Here is a 15,040-nt window from a genome sequence, read left to right as displayed (position 1 = left end):
CTCTTTGCCCATCACACAGATTGTAGTCTGCCAAGAGCCCCCAAGGCCTTGGCTCGCTCGTCCAGTCAAGCCCGCCTAAGAGCCCTGCGTCAGCAACCATTGATCGGTCTAGAACGCACCCGAGAAAGCGCACACTGTGCCCACAAACTCTCGCCGTAGTCTCGGTCGTCGTCGGGAGCTCGTTGACAAGCGGAAGGCACCCGGTCGGAAATATAGTAGGTGGAGTGCCTTGGCCCTCTTATCTAGCCAATAGTTTGAGGCCTGATAAGATGAGTTAGTGGGCCTCAATCGAGTCCGCGCTCTCCTCATGGCAGTTGCGTCTACACAAAGCAGCTACAGGGGGTGGAGAATAAACACACCCCTAAAAAAGCGGGGCGCAAGGGTAGCCGCCATTTCTAGCCTTTATCCACAGTTGACCTCTTGCTACTGGAATGGAACAAGGTCGGCTCAAACTTTTGTCTCTTCCTCTCGGATTTTCAGCTTAAGAGTCGGCCTCCTTGCGCGGCCTGTTTCACCGCCTCTGAGGTGTACAGACACCAGGCAATTGTACATTTCAACATGGCAGGTTTTTTGTCATGTGCGGCGCTGCCCGCTGGGGCGGACGGACCTGTCTCTTGTCCCGCTAACTAATCATCCTTTCCGGACACCGGCACGTGTGCTATGCCTGTACCTTATTCGAACTACGGAAGAGAACTGTTGCAAAATCATACAGACGCGCTTGTTTGACAATCAACATGTGTCTCTGAGTCGCACATAATAATGGCCACAAAGCCCTTTGCAAGGTCGCACTCTGTGCCTCTCACATGCCACCGGTGCCGCTTCTGCTGCTGCAGCCCCCGCCGGCGCTGCTGCTGTCGCTTCGAGTCGCTTGTTATAGTGATCCGCAGAGGGCGAAACATCATTGGTACTGTAACTGCAACGCGGGTCTCCAAGTTATCACAAACACAATCTAGTCCATCCCGGTGCAGAGGATCATTTCCAGCGACACAAGTGCCATGTCGATTAGTCAACGGCGTCGTCACGCAAGCCATCTTTTGGCCCAAAAAGCACGGCCAAGCCCACGACTGTTGCAAACAGAAGCAACAAGGCAAGAAATATATTGGGGCCCTAATGTGTCTACCCTCAACATCGGCTTGGCGCGACAACCCTATTGGTCGTGCGTCATGCTTCCAAGCCCGAGCAAGACATTGAGTAACGTATCTGCCAGCAACGCGCCCAACAACAAGATAGCCTGAAAGACTCGTGCTCACGTTATAAGAATGCACCCGAAAAATCGTGGCCATCCCAAATGATTAGGACAAACAGACAGTGACACGTGCACAAGTACCAAGCCCCCTAGACTGAGGTCTCCAATTTCAATACCTGTTTGCATATCAATCTCACCGCCGTCATGTCAACGAGAGCCTGCCTTCTTTTTACTTCGTCGAATATTTCGATAGGACTTCTTTGATACACGCCAGCCTTGCATGTGACTGTGCATATGGCTGTTGCAGATGTGTATCTACTGTGTATATAGCTATGCATTCGCACATCACCTCTCCTCTCAAGGTTCTCTTCACTGCCGAAGGGTCGACGAAGCGGCATCGCTTCTCCACCCGCCTTGGCTGCCGGCCTTGGCACCTTAGCATCAGAAACAAGCAGAAAAAAGTACCCCCTCATGCACCCCATATGCTCCCCTACTTTCTGTTCGCATCTGCCATTATTTTGGGGGCTATACTTGCTCTCGGGATAGCCACATCACACACAGTCAGTCAAGGAACGAGAGATAGTGCAGATTCAATAGGGAGAAAGGAAGGAACAGGCGATGGCGATGATTCATTTTTTCCCCCTTTGCGGGCTTGGCGTTGTGGGCAGCTCGGGCTGTTTTGCTCTAGTTGTCTACAAGCAAGTTTGATGGGCTACACAATCAAGCATGAGCGATGGCAAAATCGTCAATCAGTTGGTTTGGCCAAGACGATCGTGCAGAAACAACAGACTCAGAAGACGGAGAGAAGGGAGGGGAAGGAACTCTTGTCAATATCTATGAAGACAGGCTTAGTTAGGCTCACGCTTGGCTTTTGGCTTAGCAGTATTGCCAAGCATACTTGATTCAATATGGAGTCAGGTGACAAGGCCCAACCTTGTTCTTTTTTTGCTGTCTTTTCTTGGCCTGTGAGTTGAGACGATACACTCAATTGTTCTCTTATGTTGTAGTACATTTTGCATTACATTGTCATAACAAACAAGCTTTAGATGGTTTTTTAGAGCCAGTTCCATTTCATGTCCTGAGAGACAGGATTCGTGACGAATTCTGATGATTAGACATTCTCTGGATAAAAGGCTTTGTTGGAGACGGCACATACAGTAGAGGCATGATATGCTACCGCAAGGGAGGAAGAGGCTGATGCAAATCAAGGGCTCACAGACCGAAGCCCTGCAAGAAGTCCCAAAGGTCCGCCCACGCCCACACCCACCCATTCTGTATGTATGCCGTAGATCCCATGAAACCCAAACCGGATTAAGTGGCCTAAGAGCCATTGCCACAGACCCTTGTCCACAAGCGGAGCCATTAGACGGTCGCACACGCCCACCTCTTGTCGCGAACGTACAAAGATAACAACGTGAGACGGTGGCCATAAGCTTTACATTTCTTGGCACGTGTGGGAAAAAACGGCAAAGCGGGTTAGGACAGGAACATGACTATTTTTTTTTGCTAGTGGAATATGTAGTTACAGATGGTAAAAGACTTGTAGGTGCCGGGCCACGCACACTCTGCATGGTTAATCGTATTGGGTCAGTCAGGTCAACTCTCAAAATAGGAGACGGACCAGAAATCTGCAACGTCTTGGATCCCTCAAAGATAATGGGATACCAGTCGCAAGTCGAATACCTAGCCAAAAGGCTTGTTGCCCACCCATGAGGAATGCAAGTGCCAGCCACGCCATCGCATCAGAAAGCGAGCTCGTTACGCTTTTATTCTTAGGGATGGAAGATCGCATGGGCGAGAGTCACGATAGCCGTCAAGTGTAAGCCACTGCTGTTTTCCCGTGGCCCCCTTTTCTTCGCTTTTCTCTTTTCTCGTGTTTCTCTGGCCATGCTTCGAGGCAGACCATGTGCTCGAAGCGCAAGAAAAAGCCGTGATGCATCCCCTTCCATAAAAGGGCAGCTTCGCTGTGTCTTTCAATAGCAGAAGATTGGTGCAACAGGTGTATTTTTTTCAAAGCCCAAAATACATGACCTGCGACATGCTTATGGTTCTCTCTCCCTGCTCGGAAGTTTCTATCCACTACACCAGTAGCGAGGGGTATCTCAGCCGTGACCTGTCATGCACCGATGCCAGTTCCTTATCGTCGCTGTAGCTACTTGTATACAAGCAACTAACTATGTGGAAACACTAGTTGAAAATACCTGATAAAACATGTTTTTGGCATGGCCCTTGAATAAGCTTCGTATCGCAATGCCCAACCTTATCTACACAATCTAAAAAGAAAAGAGAAGACTGGAGACAAAAAAAACGGCGTACAAGAACACCCTGCAAGAAGAGAAATCGGGAGCGAATTATGCTTGCTTATTCGCGCCGCTCTCCCAATGCCACAATGTTTGGGAGGGGACATATTAACCATATACAAGCAACCGCGCCTTCAGCAGAATAGCATGGATTGTGATACACCTCAAAATCTTTGTTAAGCGCAACTAGAGAATGGGCATTGAAGCTGTGGACTTGAGGTAGCATTCTGGGTTCCTGTTTCTGTTCCTGCGGCTGTTTCAGACTCCTTGACTAACCCTTGCCACAGCAAATTTGGTAGGGTTGGTCTATGATGATCGATAAGACGGCAATGTGTAGGACGGGATCAGCCCGAACGTGTGGGAGGAAGATGAGGCTCTGAGGACAACGGCATTGTGTACGGCACGAAAATAACATGATACATGATGACCTTACACTCCCACGGGCATTAAATAAGACCGTAGAATTGAGAAAGCATAAGATACCGTCAGCTCCTCTCGCCAACCCGTAGAACCTCAGATCAGTTGGCGGCGTGCGAGGAGATCGCACGTAAATCATTGATGATACATATTAAGATCTTGGTGGTTGAGAATCCGTTTTTAGAACATGGCATGATCTGGATGGTCAAATGGGGACCACGATATTTTCTCAAATCCTACCGTTCATTTTTAAGGTAACCGTAAGATTTCTTTTTGACGTGAGCATATTTTATATCCAGACATAGCATCGAGGTCAAACGACGCTGGTTTGGTGGTGAGATAGATGTGGCCATCGGCATTATAAGTTCAGATACACTTTGCCTCAATACATGCGATCACAACTTGTACAAAACACGAGATTTTGTCTGCTTTTCCTTGGTTAATCTACAAAGAGCCAACATAGAACTAGAGTGAGTAACTACGTAGGAATCACCAGTGTTGTATGTATTCCCTTTCCTTTTGCTAATGCTTGAATATCAAGTAACTAGCAAATAATGAAGTTCCAAGTTTCTGTAAGCAGTGTATATGTAACTGGCACGGAGTGCCATATAATGCTTTATATGTATCTTAGTCAGTAAAATAAGCTGCTGTGTGTCGAGATTTATCAGTGTTTAATAGGAGGACTCACTGTTGTCCTGTACGGAGAAGTACCCGGAACGTCACAAGTTCAGAGAGTTCAATGAAAGAGAATGTATTCAATGAAGGGGAAGAAAGGCGAACGATGATCGATGCCTTCTATTCTAGATACTATGGAAGAGAGAGAGAGCAGCCCTTTTATGCCCAGCAGTTCATTGATGTCTTGTGCTAGAGTCAAGTAGTAGTCGGAGGAGAATGCCTAGTGAAGCTTGGAAGCAAAGTCTAGTCCGAGCAAGAAAAGGAGAAGTAAGGCCTTTTGTCGTTCAGCTTCCACTAGGTTGGGAACTTTTACAATAGCGTTCCTCTTGTGGCGATTTGTGATGTTAGAACGTGAACGAGTTGAAGGCAATTCCGATGTAGTCAGAGGAGCACAACCCTAAGATGCTTCTATTTGTAGGGTTGGCATGCTGACAATATCAACAAGATTCCGTCGCGAGTAGACAGATAAATTCAGAATGTCCTCATCATTACTCGCAGAATAATGTCATCATTATTGTGGGACTATTGCTCAAATTGGTATGAGCTATCAGCAATAACATACGGCTAGTTGGATACGTGTGGGAAACAATGCTCATTTTTATGAAAATGTCAGGTTAGATCTGACATCCCTCTCTTTTGTGTGACAGAGTAGGAAGGATAAAGCTAACATTGTCCTACTTCACCTCATTTCAACTACATGCTACTATTCACTTGGAGTAGTGGCTGACGGTTCATAGGATACCTAAACGGAACTAGCATCTTGGTGCGAGTGGAGCTAGATTTCATGTTCCCACACCATGACAGGCCCTGCTGATCTCGAGATAACGGTCCTAGGGTCCACCGGCAAGTCTTTGACTTGACTACATTTTACCACCTATACAAACCACTAGGATCAAAAGACGCCGGATTGGTCACCGGACGGATGGTTAACGTCTCCCGCTCGGCACCCCGCATAGTTTCTGTGTGCTCGGGATGAGGCACCAACCCCAAGCCCCGAAAAGCCATGACCAGGCAAGTCCGTTTGTTTGTGCTATTGGACTTCCACTTACTGTTATCTTGTAGCAACACGACGGCATATTCCGGACGTAAGCAGTCAGATGATGTCATCTTCTGAACAACTCCCGGCCGGTCAGCAATTGCAGGTTCGCAAAGACTTCAAGCATCTCCTGTGACTTTTGAGGGTCCGGCGTAGAAGCCAGGAGGACTCTCCGTCCAGCGCGGCCCGAGAGCACACCTACCCTTCCAGGATTGGTTACCTGGTCTTTTTGGTTTGCAACAAACCGCGTGAAAAACTAGTCTAAAAGGCCACTGGCTCTCGGCACGGGGGTGACATTTTCCAGGCCCGGCAAGTCTGTATGTTTCTTATCGCTTCCTATCTCCGGTCATATCAACAAATAGGTTACACACGCGTAATTGGTGTAGTGGTAACATTAATCGTTGCCATCTGGTAATGATTTCGATTAGCCCTGGGTTCGATTCCCAGATTACGCAGTATCTCGGTCGATGACTGTGACTCATCTTTTTGTAGCCTCATGGTCGGTTCATTTTGTTACCCGTATTTGGTCGTTTTTTTTTTTTTTTTTGTGTATTGGCGGTATTATGTATGCATCACGTCATCACCTATTTTTTTTACGCTGCGACCGCGTAAAGCTAGTGTGCAGGGGGGACCCCGAGCATTAAATAGTCGTCAGCGCCGCGTCGGGACGAGGGGGGAGGTATCGCAGAATTAGTCCCACTAAAGCCGTGTAACTCTTGTATCCCCTGGAATGGCAGAAGCCGGCTGTCACCTGAAAGTAAAGCTACTACGGACTGCCAGAGAAAAGGAGCAGCAAAAACTAACCAGGGAACAAGAGAAGGAGAAAAGTGCGCCTCATCGAGCCTTGCATAAGAGCCCGCACGGAAACAACGGAAGAAAATGTCCCCACGACAGGAGGCCGGCTGAATCGGCATCGCGGAGCTCAGGGTCGCTCAGGGTCACATGCACCTGGACCCACCGTCAAAGGACCATTGGCCAATGACATTTTCGCGGTATTGCTGGAAGTCTCAAAAAAAAAGACCCAGAGAAGGAGTGCCCTAAAGAGAGGCCCCTATCGCCTGGGCCAATCGAGGGAGACGGTTTGGAGCTAATCAGGATTAAGCAGCGGTAGCTTTATGCCTTTATGCCCTAGTCCAGAGCGCCAGCCATGTAACCATGTCTCTTTTTCTGGCCGTTCGGCTGCCTGGATCGAGACGCCGATCTGGGGCGAGTTGTGATGGTTGTCTTCTTTCATAAAGACGCCGTGCTCAGCCGAGACGCTGGTGTTGCCTGCGTTTTTTCTTTCAGCTTCTTCTCCTCTTGTTTTTTCCCTTCCATTTGAGCGCGCGTGAAATAACCGCTGTTGCATTGATTGCCACGCGGGTTTTCTTGCTTTGTTGCACATCTGCTTTTCTGTTCTTGTTCTTTTGTCCCCTTCTTTTTCCTGTCTCTATAATGACGTCGACGGCAACCGGACCCGTGTTTCTCCCGCACGAACACGCCGCCACCTCGACGCTCCGCGCGCGCCCGAGCCGCAAACATGCCGGTCAGCTTTCGCCTGTGAGAGCCATCAGCTCCGCCTCAATGGCCAGCGCCGTCGAGAGCGAGAGCGGTGCGACAAGGCAAGTCGATTGAACACCTCTGCTGGTCAAGCAAGCCAAGAAGATGAAACAAAAGAAGCATATGTGATCCCCCTATCTGGGAACCCCGAGCTCTGTTGACCCGCTCTCCGCCCGCCAGTCTCTCTCCATCTCTCTCGCGCGCATATCCCCCGCCAGGACTCCCCGCAGCTGACCGTGTTTTTTTTCTTCCCTCTCCCTGGGTTTTAGTGGCCACTCGACCCCCGTGCCTGAAAATGCGCCCCCGTCCACGAAGCTTCTCTCTTCCGTCCGCAAACAAGTGCGCAGCCAGCAGCGGCGCCGGCTGTTTCCCACCATCGAATACGCATCGCGCGTGTCGCACTTTGACCCGGCTTCCGACTATCGCGACTTCCATGGCTTCTTTGCCTTGTTCTGGATCGGCCTTGCCATCATGGCTATCACGACTATTCTGCGCAACATCAAAGACACCGGCTCCCCGTTCCGCATAAAAATCTGGACCCTATTCACAGTTAAGACCTGGCATCTGCCACTGGTTGACTTGACAATGGTTGGTTCAACGGCTATCTCCATGCCTTTTCACAGGCTGTTTCGCAGCTCCGACGGCCTCATGACCTGGAACCGCGGCGGCATGGCGCTGCAGAGCACCTATCAGATACTATGGCTTCTGGTCTGGGTTGCCATTCCGTTTCTACTGGAGTGGACATGGACCGCTCAGGTGTTCCTACTCCTGCACGCCATGGTAATGCTTATGAAGATGCATTCGTGGGCCTTTTACAACGGCCACCTCAGCGAGACCGAGAAGCGCTTGTACGCTTTAGACCACCCGGCTACAGCGTCGCGGGAGCCTGCCGTCGTCTACGAAAAGGGCGCAACGGCCAGTGCAGTGGCTGTTCGTAGCGTGCACGGCGAAGGCAAGTCGGGCGCTGCCAAGCGCACGGCCAGGGGCTTGTCACCCAGTGCCGATGATGAACTCGCCGAGCTGCGCGAAACGCTGGCACTGGAGCTTGTTTCACCCATGGGCAATGTTACCTACCCGTCAAACCTGACCTGGGCCAACTGGTGCGACTACATTCTGTGTCCGACGCTCTGCTACGAGCTCGAGTACCCGCGCGTCGCCATCCGCAAATACACCCGCCTGTTCTCCTTTGTCGCCGCTACCTTTGGCTGCATCTTCCTACTGACCATTGTGTCCGAGGAGTTTATCCTACCCGTGCTCGTCGAGTCGCAGGGCAAGCTTGCCGCGCTGGCCAGCAGCGGCCGCGTGCACCAGACTGCTGAGACGCTGCTCATCCTGGCCGAGACCATCTCGTGGCTACTGTTCCCCTTTATGCTCATCTTTCTGCTCGTGTTCCTCGTCATTTTCGAGTACGTCCTCGGCTTCTTTGCCGAGCTCACCCTCTTTGCCGACCGCCACTTTTACTCGGACTGGTGGAACTCCACCGACTGGATGGAGTTCTCGCGCGAGTGGAATGTGCCTGTGCACAGCTTCCTCCGCCGCCACGTCTATGGCGCCTCTCGTCCCTACACTGGTCGCAATGGCGCTACCGTCCTCACCTTTCTCATCTCCGCCTTTGGCCACGAGCTCATCATGGCATGCATCAGCAAAAAGGTCCGTGGCTATGGATTTGTGTGCCAGATGATGCAGCTGCCGCTGGTTGTCATACAGCGCACTGAGATGGTTCGTGGCCACCGCACTATCAACAACGTCATGTTCTGGTGCTCCATGATTCTCGGTCTGAGCTTGGTAAGTATTCTCCTTGCGAATTCTCTTGTTTCTTTATCCCTTCTCGCAACAGCAGTCCCTAACTATAGACCCTTATTCCATTTAGATCTGCTCTCTGTACGTTCTTTTGTAATGCCCCCTTCATCTACGTTTCTGTCGCCTTCATAGCAGATCCTGGCTCTTCCATTTCTTTATTCGCCTGTCAAATCCGAGGATAGCGCTTCTACAGACGCATGGCATCCCTTTGGAGTTGTACACGCGTGGGTTCTTGTATTTTTCGGTTTCCTTCTTTTGTCCTTAGATATACCACATGCGCGTTCTGTAATACACAAGCGACTTTTTCTTGCATCCTTGTTCAACATGGTTCAGTCATCATTCACATTCATCATAAACCTGTGATAAGAAAAAAAAAAAAGTAATTACTCATGAGAATGGCTGAACGCCAGCATGGTTAAGTAGTAACAGTTCAGGTGTTGGACGAATCCAAGATATAGAATTGCTGTCAGTAAATAGCAATTAATCCATATAGATAAAAACAAATAACCAAAGAAAAACAAGACACAACAATGCGTAGAAGATAGGACATCTGATAATAGAACTGTTCCAAGATCAGTAAAAATATGATCTCGTCTCTAGCATGTGAAATATTGACGGCAGTGTGATACAAGACACGCCCTGGTGATAAAACAAAGGAAATGATGAAAAAGAATGAAGGTGAAAAAAAGTGGAGGGAACAAATGATGAAAACAAAACACCATCCCAATAAAACTATAAAGAGAGAAAGAAAAGAGACAACGCTGCCATTTATTCACCAGAATCAGGGAAAAGAAGCAGGAAGAGACGCCGATACCAAGGATTGCCGTTCATAAGGTATATATGGAACAAGAGGTTGAAGAAGGAACTGGACTTGAAGCCGCGTACATCATCTTGAAAGTGAGTCGATAGGTGTTGCCTTTGATTTTCAAGAGGCATAGTGACCGGTGTAGTCTGTCGGATATTGGTTGCTGTACACTACATCGGCCTGGGTGAATGGCCGTACTGACGCTACATTGGGAACTGCACGGAAGTCATTCCAAGAGGTGGGAGCCATGGCGGAGTAGTCGTAGGCGTCATAAGCAACAGAATGGAAAGCAGACATGCCTGTGTCTCGGCTAACACGGGAGAAGCTGTTCCTGTAAGGGACAGACTCTTCCCCCACAGTACGGGGAGAATTGCGGTAGCTGGGTTTTGGGCGGTACTCATTTTCCACAGTAGGGTTCCGGTGGTACTTTGGCGGGGAGTGGTAGGCGGTGGTAGAAGGAAAGGTTGCACCACGAGACATTGCAGGCGGCTTGTGGAAAGGCTCATCGGGCATTGACTTGCGGTGTGATGGCTTTTTAGGCGAGTCCTCTGACATGCGGCGGGTGCGACGTGCAGATGGGGTATCCGTTGTCCCAGACTTTGCGATCTTGCCCTGCTTGTTACTGATGTAGTTCAAGGCGGACTGGAGCGTTTGCGTGTAATCACTTCCAGTGATTTCTGGGGTGCTTGCAGAAGCCCGGGGAGCAGATTGTGAGCGCTTCTCTTTACTGCTCGACTTTTTCCTCTCTGCTTTAGGAGACCCAGTGTAGTCATCATCGAAATCGCTTTCTTCGTCGGGGTAAAGCTCTTTCTTGACCCTACGGTCAGTGGCTCTGGCCTTGGAGGTGTCGTAGGCTTTCCTTTCGAAATGGCGCTTAGCTGCTTCCTTTGCCCGCTCCTTTTCCTTGCTCTTGCGGATTTTTTCCTCGACACGAGCTGCCTCGTCCTTGGCCTTCTTCTCCATATCCTCAGCCTCTCTCTTGGCAACATCTTCAGACTTGCGTCTCACCCTCTCCTCCTTGTCTCGTCTTCTTTTCTCCTCATGACGATTCTCATACTCTTCACGCCACTTATCAGATTTGCGCGGTGGCGTGTCGTAGGTGGAAGATCTGCGGGAGGGACGTTCGGTAGGATAGGTCTTGGGGACATCGTAGGTATCCTCAGGCATTGATCGCCCAGGGCTGAAGGGAGAGTGCTGACGAGGTCTGGCAGTCTTGTTGTAGGCATAGGATTCTGTGGTTGGCGGAGCCGAGGAACGAGACTTGTAGGGAGTAGTAGGATTTCTTGGTTGATACTCCCCAGTCCTGTTGACATTCAAGTTGGCCAGGCGTTCTTCAAGAATACGCATGCGTTCATCGAACTTTGCTCTCTTGGTTGCATCACTCAGAGTCTCATAGGCGGTGAGCAGCTTTTGGAATTGTTCCTGCTTCTGAGCTTTAAGGTCCTCATTAGGCTCCTTGTCGGGATGGCAAGACAGAGCTCTCTTTTTGTAAGCAGTGCGGATTTCAGAGGGCTCGGCGGTCTTGGAGACACCGAGGATCTTGTAGGGATCTGGTTGTGAAGACATTGTGGATGTGAACAAGATTGAGTAAATAGACAAAAAGGCGGTATGGTATGATAGAGGCCGAATATGTGGGTACACCAGCAAAAAAAAAAAGGCGTGCAGGAGGATAGAGATGAGGATCGGGATAAGCAGAGAAAAAGAGAGAAGTGTGAAGAAGAAAAATCAAATACTGCAACAAAGAGGGTATCGTCTAGTGTCGTGGTCTGTCGTGAAAGAAAACAAAACTGTATAGAGCCGTGTATGCCGGTGTGGAAATACGGTGGCAGGTCGTAGGTTGTCGCGAGATGCAGAGTAAAAGAAAAGAAGAAAAGAAGAAAATGGATGGCACAAGTGAATGGAAAAAGAAAGAGATTTCGAGATGGAGGCTCTGATGAATAGAAGAAACAGGTTCAATGTTGGAGCAAGTGCAGCATGTGGGGAGTGGGTACAGAGGGGAGAGGATAAGAGAAGCTCAACGCTTGACGCGTGGATGAAAGAAGCAAAGGAGCAGAGGCGAGGATTCTGAAGGGAGGGGGGTCTGGGGAGATAAATAAGTTGGTGGCGTAGCGCTGCGAGGTTTAGCTAGTAACCATGTGTGTCCCGCTGGCTTCTCAAGCAGGCAGTAGGCAGTAGGCAGTAGGCGGTGGGTGGAAGACGGTTTGAAGTCGAAAGTGAAACGGGCGAAAGACACAGAAAAGAGTGGCAGGGCAGCGCCTTCAATTTAAAGCCAGGAAAGCAGCAATGACGCGTTGGCCCAAAATAGTACGGAAATCAAGAGTAGTGAGGCTGGGCTCCGGACGACGAAGAAGCCGTAGAGCGGTACAACAGAGGCAAATGGGAAAAGGGCTGAATGGTGGTGAGAGAGACAGGTGCAAAAGCGTTGGATAGAGGACTCCCGCAGTGAGTGGCCGGCGAGTATACATATATATGTCAGTGGTATGGTATAGCTAGTGAGTTACATGGATAGCCAGAAGGTAGGGGGTAGGGCTTGAGACTGCGTCTTTAACTAACCAAACAGCCCTTCCTCTTCCTCCTCCTCCTCGACGCTAGTTTGAGCCGAGAAGCTATAACTATGGGATCACTGTGCCCAATAAGTGTATAAACGCGCGCACACACAGTACAACTATTTCGAAAGAGGGCAATCAATGCCAACAAGCCGGCCTCACAGCGGGCGGGCTGTCCCAGAGGCTCATCAAGGAGGTCGACGAATAAGACTCTCGAGCCGGGGAGAGTCGAGAAGAGGCCGCTGGGCCATGGTTCTGATCGTCGAGGCAGCACTCCTCCTCCTTCTCCTCGCCCTCTGGCCATAGTAAAGGCCGGGCCAGCCTGAAAAAAAGGGCCAGCAAAGAGAAGGCCGGCCAGTTGTTTTCTCCTGGGAACGAGAGGCTTGAGGCACAACAGCAGGGCAGGCCATGTTATCCCATAACAGACAATCTAATGTGCCTCCTCTGGGAGGGAGAATCACAAGCCTGGTGAGGCAACAAACATGAAGAGAGACGGGCGAGCTCCAGACTTTCTCCCGGCGTGAAAATGATGACCAGAGCAGCAGAAGGAAAGATTTAGGAGCGGGCTCGTGATCAGGCCAAACGCAGCCACTTCCTGCGCTGGCGGCCGACTACGTTTCCAATGAAGGCATCAACATACGCAAGCCGTGGCTGCTGACTGGGCTATTGCCGCCTTCAACATCGGAATCTAGACGCCTTCATACGTGTCGTGTAGTTACCAGGTATCAGAGCATAATCACACGACTAAACAAACCGCCGCGGGCGAGCAGTTGCTAACCACTACACAAGCCGTACAACCCCTTCGGGAACGTCTTCTCTTGCTGGGCTGTCGCCTGGTTGACAGAGCCTGCACGGGCCATCTATAACCCTAACTGCCATAAAGTGGAGTATCTGGACCCAGCACGAGCACGCACGAATCACGTCAAGCAGGCAGGGTGGCAGGGTTTTTTTTTCTTGCCCTTGATTCAATACGGCCAGCAGTGATGGGCGGATGCTTGTACCATCCAACTCTCCATCACTAACTACATACAACCCTCGCCATGTTTCTGAGGGGAGCCCTCCGAGGCAAACAATGAAAGGCACGAGGACCGACCGACATTCGTCAAGCCAGAACGGCTGAAATGGATGGGAGATAGGGAGAGTCAGAGCGCCTAGACGTGGGATCGCATCTAGGGCGCTGCATTTCTTTGTTCAGCTTCTACCACGATCGAGTGGTTATTCTCATGAGCATCCTTCAAATCCCATCCATCCATCCTTTACCCCCACCTCCATGTACAGCGCCTGAGGTTGAAAAAAAAATGCAAAGCGGAGCGAGAACCCCCCATTGCATCAAGAGTCCGTCCGTTCTGTGCCATGGAGAAGAAGAAACAAAGACCAGGGCGAAAACCCGTGATCCCTCTTTGTTTGGATAGGGAATGGAGACTGACCATGTCTGTTTCTGCTTCTCTGTATTCCCTCCCTATCTAAATAGCAACAAGCCATTAGAGGACAAAGGCAGTTAGACCTCTCTCGCTTGCCTCTCCAGGCAAATATAGCTGTCCCTCCACACCCGCTGCAAACATAAAGCCACATAAGTATCCGAACAGGCCGTGGCTTGGGTGAAATCCGACCAAACAAATCACACCTTGTGTATCGCGTCATCCTCGCAAAGTCCAAACAGGAGCTGGCAGAGAATCTCAGAGTAGAATTCCCTCCATCCTACACGAATTGTACATCAGTATACCGGCGAGCAAAGGCTGAGACTACAATGCTCTGTACTCTGTAGCACCGTAGCAATGTTTAGAGACGCCATGTCAAACAGGGGGAATTCGAGATGGAGACTCACCACATGCATACATACCTGTCCGACTTGGGCTGCCTGCCGTTGGAGCCCGCTTCCGATGACTAAGATCTCTATAGGGAGACATCTCACCATTTGATGAGCCCTGTTTTTGCCATTGGACGTCCATCACCCGTCGAGGTTGCGACTGGTCCTTTGTTACTGGACCGGTCCCCAACTACTCAGCGCCAAAGTCTGGTACAACACTGCTTGTGTATGCCACTAAAGTCGGGCACAACCCGCCAAGCAAACACAGCAGAAAGACCACGGGGAGCCAGGCGGGAAGACTCCTGGGGAGCAGGACGTCCGGTTTTCACTCTATGATGTGAGTCCATGTCTGTATGAGCGCAAGACTTTCTTGCAAAGACTGCCTGCGTCTTCATCATTGCTGTGCCATCCTGTTGCGTTATAACCGTGTCAATCCGGCACAATGACGGGTCCTGCATATGTATGTACTTGGGCAAAGTGTGTTAAACTCCGCGCAGCCCTTTTGATCGGACGACTTTATTCTACAAGTGGTCATTGTGTTTTGGCGTTCTCTGCTGTCCGGAAATATGAAAGAACGCCAGCCACAAGAGAAAAAAAAAGTCCAAGAGCACCACATTCAAACAACGTATGACGTCGCCGGCCATGACTGAGCAAGGATTTCCCAGCCAGCAAAGGGATAACCCACATAACTCTACGAGCAGAAAGCCAGCCAAAGCAAGGATAGGGTCTCTTGTTTTGATACGCCGGCAGCCGTGTTGATGGCCATGATGCTACCAGCCTGGTAGCTAAAGGTAGTTGACTAGTTGGTTAGTTAGTTCTGGCTACTACTTACATATATGTCCCTCACCTCACTTTCCAGGACATGAAGATTGCAATGTTGCCTCGATGCTTCAAATTTTGTACCTGCGTATAACTAGATCGGAGTTCAT

At 50.1% G+C, this 15,040-nt stretch overlaps 2 protein-coding genes across 2 annotated transcripts; one reads left to right on the top strand and one right to left on the bottom strand.

The window, feature by feature from the left end:
* Positions 1-7,048: 7,048 nt before the first annotated feature.
* Positions 7,049-9,050, top strand: BROUX77_005999 (uncharacterized protein; the record flags this gene model as incomplete). The annotated part of the gene is made up of 3 exons (XM_073750936.1): positions 7,049-7,215; positions 7,423-8,938; positions 9,024-9,050. The coding sequence occupies 3 exons, from the start codon at positions 7,049-7,051 to the stop codon at positions 9,048-9,050; spliced, it is 1,710 nt and encodes a 569-aa protein (XP_073603869.1).
* An 828-nt stretch (positions 9,051-9,878) lies between these two features.
* On the bottom strand, positions 9,879-11,324 carry BROUX77_005998 (uncharacterized protein; the record flags this gene model as incomplete). The annotated part of the gene is made up of 1 exon (XM_073750935.1): positions 9,879-11,324. The coding sequence occupies one exon, from the start codon at positions 11,322-11,324 to the stop codon at positions 9,879-9,881; it is 1,446 nt and encodes a 481-aa protein (XP_073603868.1).
* Between the last annotated feature and the right edge of the window lie 3,716 nt (positions 11,325-15,040).

This window comes from Berkeleyomyces rouxiae, assembly GCF_048999995.1.
Source record: "Berkeleyomyces rouxiae strain 22BRR77 chromosome Unknown BrBRR77_ptg000007l, whole genome shotgun sequence".
Taxonomy (NCBI): domain Eukaryota; kingdom Fungi; phylum Ascomycota; class Sordariomycetes; order Microascales; family Ceratocystidaceae; genus Berkeleyomyces; species Berkeleyomyces rouxiae.
Note: the sequence above shows the minus strand (reverse complement) of the source record. Positions and strands in the feature narration are given on the sequence as shown.